Source organism: Limanda limanda, chromosome 19, assembly GCF_963576545.1.
Source record: "Limanda limanda chromosome 19, fLimLim1.1, whole genome shotgun sequence".
In the NCBI taxonomy this organism is placed as follows: domain Eukaryota; kingdom Metazoa; phylum Chordata; class Actinopteri; order Pleuronectiformes; family Pleuronectidae; genus Limanda; species Limanda limanda.
Window position 1 is genome coordinate 18,922,699 of NC_083654.1, and position 13,847 is coordinate 18,936,545.

At 39.3% G+C, this 13,847-nt stretch overlaps 2 protein-coding genes across 2 annotated transcripts; both read left to right on the top strand.

Moving 5' to 3' along the window:
• The first annotated feature begins 3,675 nt into the window (after positions 1 to 3,675).
• On the top strand, positions 3,676 to 6,116 carry LOC133026111 (tripartite motif-containing protein 16-like). Its single transcript, XM_061092970.1, has one exon. It carries the CDS (start codon positions 3,676 to 3,678, stop codon positions 5,350 to 5,352), a length of 1,677 nt encoding a protein of 558 aa, XP_060948953.1. The 3' UTR covers positions 5,353 to 6,116.
• Positions 6,117 to 8,121: 2,005 nt separating this feature from the next.
• LOC133026112 (tripartite motif-containing protein 16-like) lies at positions 8,122 to 10,537 on the top strand. The gene has a single exon (XM_061092971.1). The coding sequence runs from the start codon at positions 8,122 to 8,124 to the stop codon at positions 9,781 to 9,783; it is 1,662 nt and encodes a 553-aa protein (XP_060948954.1). The 3' UTR covers positions 9,784 to 10,537.
• Positions 10,538 to 13,847: the final 3,310 nt, after the last annotated feature.

Below are 13,847 nucleotides of genomic sequence, written 5' to 3' on the forward strand. Positions count from 1 at the left end.
TGTTCTATCGCTTGCATCAGTCGTTGTCTTCTCCTCCGGCTGCAGAATGTGGAGCATGTCAGTAAAAATACCAATTACACAACGAAACTAGGTCAAACTACAGCAAATTATAGTAAAAAATGGATTTTTAAAATGACAACGAGGCTAAAACCAAGGAAACATCAGTAACTTTGTAAATGGACGTGAAAGACTTTCAGACATGTGAGACTCTGACATGAGTTGACTCAGTGAAACTAAACGTTAGACACAGTTTTTATTTACAGTTAATCTCAGGATTTAAATAATTAACTGTTAAAAAGAGGATTAAGGTGAGAGCATCAGCCATTGCAGGTCTGAGTGAGTGTTTCCTGAGTTCCTGTGTTAGTGGTGATGCTTGTGTGTGTGTCTCTGTGTGTGTCTGTGTGTTGCATGTGTGGACAACAACAGCTCTTTTCATTGCGGTCAGTATTTCCAGGTCAGCTGTGCAGGAGATGCTGAGGGTCCTGCAGCTGGTGGAGGCAGCAAGAAAGTGCAAAGATGGAGAGGGAACGTGTGTGTGTGTGTGTGTGTGTGTGTGTGTGTGTGTGTGTGTGTGTGTGTGTGTGTGTGTGTGTGTGTGTACGCTGCTGAATGAGGAGATCTCCCCTATACATGCTTAACCAGTAAAAACAAAGATGGGTTTGTGCCAGCAGATGAGCGCCTCCGGTTGTTTTTGTCTTGTTGACTCAGAGCGAAGCGTCTCCTTCTGTGTTTGTACTTGATCATGTGATTAAAAGTCACTTGGAGATTTTCACACTAAATAACAAACATGTAAAATCATTTATCAGGTTATAACACAACAATCTGCTTCTCTCATTAACTCTGGATTAAAGTTTGAATCTTATTTGATGAATTTAAACTTTGCAGGGATTTTCATTGGCACTTATCTCTTTAGTTACAAACCATAAACTACATCTTGTGTTTTATAATTATCTGTTTTCAACAAATATAACATTTAACTCTATGTCCACACTCTTTATTCATTTTGAATTATTTTATTCATGCTATTGTGGCACTCACAGTTCAACCGATGGTTTGACAGTTTGTACGAGAAGCTGCTAAACAAGCTGATAAATATAAATTGATTCATAATAAATCCGTTGAGTGGCTTTAACAAGAAAAGCTTCTACTAAGGAACCAGTTTGAAAGAAGTTAAATAAACCACAGATCTCAGAGTCGACTCTGCAGTGAAGCAGCCTCGCCAGTTTGTTTACACCTTAACAGGCTTAATTACAAAAGTCTGGAGCTAAATTGATCAAAGTTGTTTATTCTTGGATCGGACACAGAGAAGACGACTCTGATTAAATTCCTTCTTGGAAAAGAAGAAGGAGCCGGTTCCCAGGTTAAGTATCAGTTAACCTGTGTGAGTCTGACCGTTTGTTTATCGCTGCTTCACACGGGAATCTGATCATTTTGAATTGACAGAGAGCAGGAGACTGTGGTGGAGACGTGGAGAACTGATCATAGACCGAGTTGTGTTAGTGTGTTGGATGTGAGTGTTTCTTTGTTTTAAATGTTGATGTTTTTGAGTTTCTGATTTGCTGTTGTTTAATATTATGTGATGGAAAGTATTTAAATAAATGAACTTAAGTATAGTTTGAAAGTTTAAATTATATTTTCTCCATTTCAGAGGAAAATACTCCAATATATCTACTTATAGGCTGCAGATCCTTTTCACTGTTGCCTAAAGATTCAGATGTATTAAGATTTTGAAAGATTTAAAATTTAAAAATCACTCAAACGATTTTCTTAACTAACTTTTCACAGGAATATCAAGAAACCCACCCAAAAAAATAACAAGCAAACACAATAAAATCAGATTTGACATGTTTGTAGTAGAGCTTTTGTTTCCTTCTTCTTCCATTGATCATCTCACCGATGCTCATTTTTAACATGTGATCCTTTGGAGGAGCCTGAGCCACAGATTGGGAACCACTGGATTAAAACGCCTCAATAAAAGTAATTTAAACCAGATCCACCAGAAGTCTCCTAACTCCTCCTCTTCCTCTCCTATGAACTCTACAATCTTTCTTATCTCCTCTTATCATTTGTATATTTTATTCATTCTCTGGTGTCCAACAATTTCCCATCTGTAGGGAATCCCCAAGAATCAGCGATATCTCCTGTTTACCCAGAGAAGTCTTTAGCAGTGCATTGATGATATGTATGATGATAATATTTTAAATAGGTAAACAAAGCTGCAGCAGATAAAGTGATGGTTTCATTGATATTTTCTATCGTCCACACTCTCAAACGATGCATCTGATCGTCTTATCGCAGGCAGCTCCGTGACCTCCAACGCAGGACGGAGCCACGAAGACAGTGACATAAGACGACCTGTGACCACGTGGGTCGTGGGGGGGCGAGGGGGGGCGTCAACATGAGGGCGAAGAGGACGTGACACACGAGAAACTTCTCTGTCCTGTAGGTGCAGGAAGGACTGTTTTAATCGAATGTGTGTAAATGTTCCTGTAAATCAATATATCTGATATCTTCAGTCTTTTGAGGGGTTGAGCAAACACTCAATTTAGTGGCTTGTCTGCTGCTTTCTATTACATCACATGATCATCATCTTCCCTCTTATCATCATCACATGGTCGCTTCTTAAAGCATTCAGGGAAAATTGTTCATTTGATCCGATTATCTTTGAACATTATTTATTTATTACTCAGGGAGGAGAGAGAGACCAGGAACAGTTTTTCAGCTCTGACAGACGAGTTGTCATCATGAAAACATTACGAGTGATATTTATGGATGTAAACATGTAACTAATGATAACTGTTCATGTGCTTAATGATTGTTAAATAAAAATGACTTATTTTCAAATTTATTTTAACATTATACACTATTATTTGGGACTTCCTGTTTAACGTTTATTTACATAATGGTACGTTATTAGGGCACAGTTTGAGCAGTTTATCATTTTCTTTGATAGAAGCTGAACATTGTTGACATGGTTCCTTTGCTCTTTGTCGTTGTTCTTCTTTAGAACTCCATTAACTTTGCTGTGAGTCTGTATCATCTCTGGCTGCATGTGCTGTTGTGACAGCTCTGCTTCACACTGAGGGCGACAGAGATTTAGAAATAAGAGTCTGAGTTTCTGAAACAACCTGAGGAAATATAGCAGGCTGAGTCAGAAGCTTCCTTTAAATCCAAACTTCAAATGTGCTGTTATCGTACCACGATTCCAAATAATTCTAGTTTTTAAAGTGTGGTCACGATAACATTTCTGTCACCTGTAGTGTTTTTATACTTTGACTCTTTCAAACGTGTGTTTTAATGTATTTTTACTTAGTTGTTACTTAGTTGCTTTTAATTCCATTGAAAAGATTCATTAACTTTTCTGGAAACTTTGAAGAATGTGAATCCTACAACCTGTGCTGTTGTGAGCTGAATGTGACAGTTCCCAGTGCAACTTATGCAATTTGAGATGTGATAACAAAAATAAAAACTAACTTCCCCGGTTCCTCCAGTCAGGACAGGTCTGTGTCTCCTACCTTCACAGGTGTGTAACTGTAACTGTAAGAACCAGTGAACAACAACCTGTGAACTGTGGGAGCTGAGTCACTGCAGGGAGTGAACGAGAGGGGGAGGAGCAGAGATCTGTTTCTGTTCAGAGGAAGTGAAACTGTTAGACAGTCTCTGGCAGCAGCTGAAATGGCGCAGCAAGAAAATCAACTGGACAGAGAAAGATTCTGCTGTTCGATCTGTCTGGATCTACTGAATGATCCGGTGACTACTGGCTGTGGACACAGCTACTGTAAGAGCTGTATTAACACCCACTGGAACACAGGTGAGGAGAGAGGAAGCTACAACTGTCCTCAGTGTAGACAGACCTTCATACCGAGGCCTGTCCTGGGGAAAAACACCATGTTAGCTGATTTAGTGGAGGAGCTGAAGAAGACTGGACTCCTAGCTGCTCCTGCTGATCACTGCTATGCTGGACCTGAAGATGTGGCCTGTGATTTCTGCACTGGGAGAAAACTGAAAGCTCTCAAGTCCTGTTTGAATTGTTTGGCCTCTTATTGTGAAAAACACCTCCAGCCTCACCATCAGTCAGCTCCATTGAAGAAGCACAAGCTGGTGGAGCCCTCAGAGAAGCTCCAGGAGAACATCTGCTCTCGTCACGACGAGGTGATGAAGATATTCTGCCGCACTGATCAGCAGTGTATCTGTTATCTCTGCTCTATGGAGGAACATAAAGACCACGACACAGTGTCAGCTGCAACAGAAAGGAAGGAGAGGCAGAGAGAGCTCGGGCTGAGGAGACAAACAATCCAGCAGAGAGTCCAGGACACAGAGAAAGATGTGAAACTGCTGCAACAGGAGGAGGAGGCCGTCAATGGCTCTGCTGATAAAGCAGTGGAGGACAGTGAGAAGATCTTCACTGAGCTGATCCGTCTGCTGGAGAAAAGAAGCTCTGATGTGAAGCAGCAGATCAGATCCCAGCAGGAAACTGAAGTGAGTCGAGTCAGAGAGCTTCAGGAGAGACTGGAGCAGGAGATCACTGAGCTGAAAAGGAAAGACCGTGAACTGAAGCAGCTCTCAGACACAGAGGATCACAACCAGTTTCTACACAACTACCCCTCACTGTCACCACTCAGTGAATCTACACACTCATCCAGCATCAGGATCCGTCCTCTGAGGAACTTTGAGGACGTGACAGCAGCTGTGTCACAGGTCAGAGGTCGACTACAGGACATTCTGAGTGAGACAAAGACAGAGATTTTGCAGATTTTGTCTCAACCGGATGTTTTATTGCCACAACCAGAGCCAGAGAGCAGAGCTGACTTCTTAAAATATTCACAGGAAATCACACTGGATCCAAACACAGCACACAAACATCTGTTATTATCTGAGGTAAACAGAAAAGTATCATGTATGAGTGAAGATCAGTCTTATTCTGATCACCCAGACAGATTCACTGGTTGTCATCAGGTCCTGAGTAGAGAGAGTCTGACTGGACGTTGTTACTGGGAGGTGGAGGTGGAGGTGGGGATGAGGGGAATAGTTGATGTAGCAGTCACATACAAGAATATCAGCAGAGCAGGAAACTCATATGAATGTTCGTTTGGATACAATGATAAATCTTGGTCGTTAGTTTGTTATAGAAACAGTTATAACTTTTATTACAACAGCATCAAGACTCCAGTGTCAGGTCCTGTGTCCTCCAGAGTAGGAGTGTACCTTGATCACAGTGCAGGTGTTCTGTCCTTCTACAGCGTCTCTGACACCATGACTCTCCTCCACAGAGTCCAGACCACATTCACTCAGCCTCTCTATGCTGGAGTTTATTGTTTTGTATCCACAGCTGAGTTCTGTAAACTCAAATAGACTCGAGTCATTAAAAGCAGTGATTTAGATTCTGTGTGTAAATCTTTAACTTCTTTTGTCTCCATGTTTGTTGATCAAAGTTCGTCGTGGTGACGTTTCTGCTCCGCACAGAGATCAGCTGTCAATCAAACACTGACCTTCCTTTATCACACATATATAGTTGTCACTTTGTAAAGACAGAAATCTATAATTACACTGACTTGAATGTGTTTGAAAGAACTAATGTTGCTGTTGTTTTCTGAATCAATGTAGAAATCAGGTTGTGTGATGTTTTAGAACCTGTGTTGATTCTGATCCTCATCAACGAGCTGATTATTTGTTTTTTTCTTTCCAGCATGTGAGATGGAGGTGAAACAAACTGATTGTGTGTCCATGAACTCACTGAACAAGAGTCACTGAATAGACTTTACTGATGAAATGATCAATGAACTCAGAGCATCAGTGTTATGGGATGTTTGGTCACATTGTAAATGTTGAACCTGGTTTGTTTTTATCACTGCTCATCTCTGTAAAGTGTGAATCCACTCGTCCTCTCTGTATTTACATATTTAGTGAACGGGCATATTGATCTGCTGCTGCGTAGGTTTCTGTTCTTTTTGATGTTCCATTGGAGAGTGTCCTGATCGAGTCCCTCTGAGGGTTTGTTCTGCAGCTCTCATCACGTGTGTTTCTTATACATGTCTATATACATTTAAATCTCTTATGTTTGTATAAAGCAATACAAATCTAATGTGTGAAGAAGCTGAAAGTTGAAATAAAGTATATATCCAGTCTGTTCTTCTGTCTTCATTCCAGGAACTCATTCAAACCTGAAATTATTATTATTATTATTATTATTATTATTATTATTTTGTCAGACTGTAGAACTTCATGTTCATGTCAGACAACAGAGACACTGAAATTGTAAAACCTCGAAAGAAAGAATCAGTCAGAACAACAACTGGAAAAAAAAATCACAGATGTAAACGTGAAGGAAGCTGAATCATAAAGAATCTGAGAAGAATGAATCAAACTTTAAAACCAGACTGTTTTAACTGGTTTATAATGAGAATACGACCACTACTAATAATGATGATGATGATGATAACAACAAGAACAATAATAATCAAAAAATTAAATAATGATGATAACAGCAATAATAACAACAAGAATCATAATAATAATAATAATAATAATAATAACAGTAATACAATAATGATGATGATGATAAGATGATGCAGTTCTTTAAGAGGCAGATTAGTGTCTGGGTGAGTTAGACGGACAGATGTGTCATCAGGTGAACCTGTCTGACTCCAGCCGTCACCACAGCCGAGCATGTTGTTGTTCCCTGCTCCTCCTCCTCCTCCTCCTCCTCCTCCTCCTCCTCCTCCTCCTCCTCCTCCTCCTCCTCCTCCTCCTCCTCCTCCTCCTCCTCCATCAAGAAAACCCCCCAAACAATAACAAGCAAACACAATAAAATCAGGTTTGACATATGTGTAGCATTTGGGCATCAACATGAGGGCAAAGAGGAGATGACACACAAGGAACTTCTCAGTCCTGTAGGTGCAGAGAGGAACGATTTCATTTAATGTGTGTACATGTTCCTGTAAATCAATATCTATGATATCTTCAGTCTTTTGAGGGGTTTAGCAAACACTCAATTTAGTGGCTGCTCTGCTGCTTTCTATTATATCACATGATCATCATCTTCCCTCTTATCATCATCACATGGTCGCTTCTCAGGGAAATTTTTTAATTTGATCCGATTATCTTTGAACATTATTTATTTATTACGTACTCAGAGAGGAGAGAGAGACCAGGAACAGTTTTTCAGCTCTGACAGACGAGTTGTCATCATGAAAACAATACGAGTGATATTTATGGAGGTAAACATGTTACTAATGATAACAGTTCATGTACTTATAAAAATAAAATAAAAATGACCTATTTTCAAATTTATTTTAACATTATATACTATTATTTGGGAATTCCTGTTTAACGTTTATTTACATAATGGTACATTATTACGGCACAGTTTGAGCAGTTTATCATTTTCTTTGATAAAAGCTGAACATTGTTGACATGGTTCCTTTGCTCTTTGTCATTGTTCTTCTTTAGAACTCAATTAACTTTGCTGTGAGTCTGTATCATCTCTGGCTGCATGTGCTGTTGTGACAGCTCAGCTTCACACTGAGGGCGACAGAGATTTAGAAATAAGAGTCTGAGTCTCTGAAACAACCTGAGGAAATATAGCAGGCTGAGTCAGAAGCTTCCTTTGAATCCAAACTTCAAACATACTGTTATCGTACCACGATTCCATCTAATTTTAGTTTTTAAAGTTTGGTCACGATTATATTTCTGTCCCCTGTAGTGTTTTTATACTTTGACTCTTTCATACGTGTGTTTTAATGTATTTTTACTTGTGTTTTTCATTTGTGCCCTTTGTAAGTTGGTTTGTAAGTTGGTTTTTATTCCATTGAAAAGATTCGTTAACTTTTCTGGAAACTTGGAAGAATGTAAATATTACAACCTGTGCTGTTGTGAGCTGAATGTGACAGTTCCCAGCGCAACTATTCACTTTGAGATATGATAACACAGATAAAAAATCACAACAAGTTCCTCCAGTCAGGATCTGTCTGTGTCTCCACCTTCACAGGTGTGTCAGTGAACAACAATCTGGGAACTGTGGGACCTGAGTCACTGTAGGGAGTGAACAAGAGAGGGAGGAGCAGAGATCTGTTTCTGTTCAGAGGAAGTGAACCTGTTCGACAGACACTGGCAGCAGCTGAAATGGCGCAGCAAGAAAATCAACTGGACAGAGAAAGATTCTGCTGTTCGATCTGTCTGGATCTACCGAAGGATCCTGTGACTACTGTCTGTGGACACAGCTACTGTAAGAGCTGTATTAACACCCACTGGGACAAAGAGGAGGAGAGAGGAAGCTACAGCTGTCCTAAGTGTAGAGAGACCTTCACACCGAGGCCTGTCCTGGAGAAAAACACCATTTTAGCTGATTTAGTGGAGGAGCTGAAGAAGACTGAACTCCAAGCTGCTCCTGCTGATCACTGCTATGCTGGACCTGAAGATGTGGCCTGTGATTTCTGCACTGAGAGAAAACTGAAAGCTCTCAAGTCCTGTTTGAATTGTTTGGCCTCTTATTGTGAAAAACACCTCCAGCCTCATCATCAGTCAGCTGCATTTAAGAAGCACAAGCTGGTGGAGCCCTCGGAGAAGCTCCAGGAGAACATCTGCTCTCGTCACGACGAGGTGATGAAGATATTCTGCCGCACTGATCAGCAGTGTATCTGTTATCTCTGCACTATGGAGGAACATAAAGACCACGACACAGTGTCAGCTGCAGCAGAAAGGACGGAGAGGCAGAGAGAGCTCGGGCTGAGGAGACAAACAATCCAGAAGAGAGTCCAGGACACAGAGAAAGACGTGAAGCTGCTTCAACAGGAGGAGGAGGCCATCAATGGCTCTGCTGATAAAGCAGTGGAGGACAGTGAGAAGATCTTCACTGAGCTGATCCGTCTTCTGGAGAAAAGAAGCTCTGATGTGAAGCAGCAGATCAGATCCCAGCAGGAAACTGAAGTGAGTCGAGTCAGAGAGCTTCAGGAGAGACTGGAGCAGGAGATCACTGAGCTGAAGAGGAAAGACCATGAACTGAAGCAGCTCTCAGACACAGAGGATCTCAACCAGTTTCTACACAACTACCCCTCACTGTCACAACTCAGTGAATCTACACACTCATCCAGCATCAGGATCCGTCCTCTGAGGGACTTTGAGGACGTGACAGCAGCTGTGTCAAAGGTCAGAGGTCGACTACAGGACATTCTGAGTGAGACAGAGACAGAGATTTTACAGATTGTGTCTCAAGTGGAAGTTTTACTGCCACAACCAGAGCCAGAGACCAGAGCTGACTTCTTAAAATATTCACAGGAAATCACACTGGATCCAAACACAGCACACAGACAGCTGTTATTATCTGAGGGTAACAGAAAAGTAACATGTATGAGAGAAGCTCAGTCTTATTCTGATCACCCAGACAGATTCACTGGTTGGTGTCAGGTCCTGAGTAGAGAGAGTCTGACTGGACGTTGTTACTGGGAGGTGGGGGTGGGAGGAGTAGTTTATGTAGCAGTCACATACAAGAATATCAGCAGAGCAGGAGGCTCAGAATGTGTATTTGGATTCAATGATAAATCTTGGTCGTTAGTTTGTAGTACAAACAGTTATATCTTTTGTTACAACAGCATCGAGACTCCAGTGTCAGGTCCTTGGTCCTCCAGAGTAGGAGTGTACCTTGATCACAGTGCAGGTATTCTGTCCTTCTACAGAGTCTCTGACACCATGACTCTCCTCCACAGAGTCCAGACCACATTCACTCAGCCTCTCTATGCTGGAGTTTATTGTTTTGTATCCACAGCTGAGTTCTGTAAACTCAAATAGACTTGAGTCATTAAAAGCAGTGATTTAGATTCTGTGTGTAAATCTTTAACTTCTTTTGTCTCCATGTTTGTTGATCAAAGTTCATCGTGGTGACGTTTCTGCTCCGCACAGAGATCAGCTGTCAATCAATCACTGACCTTCCTTTATCACACGTATTTAGTTCTCACTTTGTAAAGACAGAAATCTATAATTACACTGACATGAATGTGTTTGAAAGAACTAATGTTTCTGTTGTTTTCTGAATCAATGTAGAAATCAGGTTGTGTGATGTTTTAGAACCTGTGTTGATTCTGATTCTCATCAACAAGCTGATTATTTGTTCTTTTTTTTTCCACATGGGAGATGACGGTGAAACAAACTGAGTGTGTGTCCATGAACTCACTGAACAAGAGTCACTGAACAGACTTTACTGATGAAATGATGGATCGAACTCGGAGCATCAGTGTTTTGGGATGTTTGGTCACATTGTAAATGTGGAACCTGGTTTGTTTTTATCACTGCTCATCTCTGTAAAGTGTGAATCCACTCGTCCTCATTGTATTTACATATTTAGTGAACAGGCATATTGATCTACTGCTGCGTAGGTTTCTGTTCTTTTTGATTTTCCTTATCTGAAGATGCAGTTCCATTGGAGAGTGTCCTGATCGAGTCCCTCTGAGGGTTTGTTCTGCAGCTCTCATCACATGTGTTTCTTATACATGTCTATATACATTTAAATCTCTTATATAAAGCAATACAAATCTAACGTGTGAAGAAGCTGAAATTTGAAATAAAGAATAAATCCAGTGTGTTCTTTTGTCTTCATTCCAGGATCTCATTCAAAGCTGATGGAGACAAAGTGTAATTATTATTATTACTATTATTATAATGTCGGACTGTAGAACTTCATGTTCATTTCAGACAACAGAGACTTTAACAGTTTGAGGTTTGAAAATCAACTCGTCCACTGAAACTGTAAAACTTTGAAAGAAAGAATCAGTCAGAACATCAACAACTGTAAAAATCACAGATGTAAACGTGAAGAATCATAAAGAATCTAAGAAGAATGAATTAAACTTTAAAAAAAGACTGTTTCAACTCGTTTATAATAAGAATACGACTACTACTACTAATGATGATGATGATGATAACAACAAGAACAATAATAATCAAAAAATAAAATAATAATGATGATAACAGCAATAATAACAACAAGAATCATAGTAATAATAATAATAACAGTAAAACAATAATGATGATTATGATGACAATAATAATGATGATAATAACAACAACAATAAACTTATAATAAAATAATTATTTTATTGTTGATTTAATATTATATATGTATATATTTTAATAAGTTATTGTTGATTCAAGACTTATATGATTAGTATATGTTGATGGGTTTTTGTTTTATTTATGTATTTATTTTGTGTGTGTCTGTGGGTGTGTTTGTGTAAGGAGGAGTCTGTGTTGGTGGGAGGCGGTATCTTTGCGTGTGTGTTTGTGTGTGTGTGTGTGTGTGTGTGTGTGTTTGTGTGTGTGTGTGTGTGTGTGTGTGTGTGTGTGTGTGTGTGTGTGTGTGTGTGTGTGCACGCTGCTGAATAAGGAGATCTCCCCTACACATGCTAAACCAGTAAAAACAAAGATGGGTTTGTGCCAGCAGATGAGCGCCTCCGGTTGTTTTCGTCTTGTTGACTCAGAGCGAGTTTTCGTCTTGTGTTTGTACTTGTATTTGATCATGTGATTAAAAGTCACTTGGAGATTTTCACACTTATAACAAACATGTATAATCATTTATCAAGTTACAACACAACAATTTGCTTCTCTCATTAACTCTGGATTCAAATTTGAATCTTATTTGATGAATTTAAACTTTGCAGGGATCTTCATTGGCACTTATCTCTTTAATTACATCTTGTGTTTTTTAATGCTCTGTTTTTAACAAATATAACATTTAACTCCTTAACATTTAACTATATCCACACTCTATAATTAATTTTGAATTATTTTATTCATGCTATCAACCGATGGTGTGACAGTTTGTAAGAGAAGCTGCTAAACAAGGTGATGGTTATAAATTGATTCATAATAAATCTGTTGAGTGGCTTTAACAAGAAAAGCTTCTACTAAGGAACCAGTTTGAAAGGAATTAAATAAACCACAGATCTCAGAGTCGACTCTGCAGTGAAGCAGCCTCGCCGGTTTGTTTACACCTTAACAGGCTTAATTACAAAAGTCTGGAGCTAAATTGATCAGAGTTGTTTATTCTTGGATCTGACCCAGAGAAGACGACTCTGATTAAATTCCTTCTTAGAAAAGAAGAAGGAGCCGGCTCACAGGTTAAGTGTCAGTTAACCTGTGTGAGTCTGACCGTTTGTTTATCGCTGCTTCACACGGGAATCTAATCGTTTTGAATTGACAGAGAGCAGGAGACTGTGCTGGAGACGTGGAGAACTGATCGTAGACTGAGTTGTGTTAGTGTGTTTTTTTTAGACGTTGTTTTTGAGTTTCTGATTTGCTGTTGTTTAATATTATGTGATGGAAAGTATTTAAATAAATGCACTTAAGTATCGTTTGAAAGTTTAAATTATATTTTCTCCATTTCAGAGGAAAATACTCCAATATATCTACTTATAGGCTGCAGATCCTTTTCACTGTTGCCTAAAGATTCAGATATATTAAGATTTTGGAAGATTTAAAGTTAAAAAGCACTCAACTGTTTTCTTAACTAACTTGTCACAAGAATATCAAGAAAACCCCCCAAACAATAACAAGCAAACACAATAAAATCAGGTTTGACATGTTTGTAGTAGAGCTTTTGTTTCCTTCTTCTTCCATTGATCATCTGTTAAGGCGTGTTTTTGTATCCTATATAATGAGAGAAGCCGATCCAAGATTTTGGTTCAATCAAATGTTTTATTTAAAGATACAATGAAAAGTTATTCATAGCTATGGACAATTATCCCAGCCTATGCTAATTAAGTTAGCAGTAGGAAGATGAAAATGGCCCCAAACAGCAGGAGTCGTGTATAGTTATAACAGTAGATTTGATGTGATTGGTTATGAATATTTGGAGAGGAGTCACCGCAAATCAGTTTGGATCTCCCTTATTGGTCCAGCCGCAGTCCCACGCCTCTTGTCACCGAATCCAGGAAGTGACAGCGAGCAGCTCTCCGTCATGCACCTACGCTACTCTACCGGTTGCTAGGGCAACTCTATCTACCCTGACCGTCTGATGTTGTCTCGTAATTCAGCCTTGAGTAGAAAGTGTCTTGCTCCAGCCATCTTGGCTGCACCAACTTAACCATAACAAACCTACGACTCTCCTATCAGGACAGCTGTTAGACTGGCCATCCTTGTGACGTACAAACATTATTAGCAAATTCCAAATATTAAATATGATAAGCGAAAGGTTGAAAATAATGATTTGTATAAGGTAATGTAATTGACCCACTGCTCCTACCTCCCCTTCCGCCTTTATGAAAAGAGTCATTCATTATGGTTTGAGAAACTATTATTGTGTTATTGAGTGTCTGCTCCATCAAAACAATCTTGACTGTGAATGTGTAAACATTCGCATCCTCGAAACTAAACAATGTCATACTGACTTTGCCCCAGAAAGGACAGCTCCTTGAATTCTGTCTGATGTTGAATACAGCTAATGAAAATATGCTTTAATATCCAAGAAGTTAATTATGAGGACAACTAAAAGATACATTATTGGCACTAAACAGCAACGGTTATTAAATTAATTTGTATGTGCATTATATCTAGCTAAAACTACCTCTAGCTTTATTATTAAGAGTTCTTTCAGACACAACCTATAGTTAAAAGTTTGAAATTCCTAACACATCTCACAGATGCTCAATTTAAACAAGTGATCCTTTGGAGGAGCTTGAGCCTCAGATTGGGAACCACTGGATTACAACGCCTCAATAAAAGTAATTTAAACCAGATCCACCAGAAGTCTCCTAAGTCTTCCTCTTCCTCTCCTATGAACTCTACAATCTTTCTTATCTCATCTTATCATTTGTATATTTTATTCATTCTCTGGTGTCCAACAATTTCCCATCTGTAGG

What these genes read in the sequence shown, in the direction of transcription:
- LOC133026111 (XM_061092970.1), top strand. Translation starts at nt 3,676, where the DNA reads ATGGCGCAGCAAGAAAATCAACTGGACAGAGAAAGATTCTGCTGTTCG.
- LOC133026112 (XM_061092971.1), top strand. Translation starts at nt 8,122, where the DNA reads ATGGCGCAGCAAGAAAATCAACTGGACAGAGAAAGATTCTGCTGTTCG.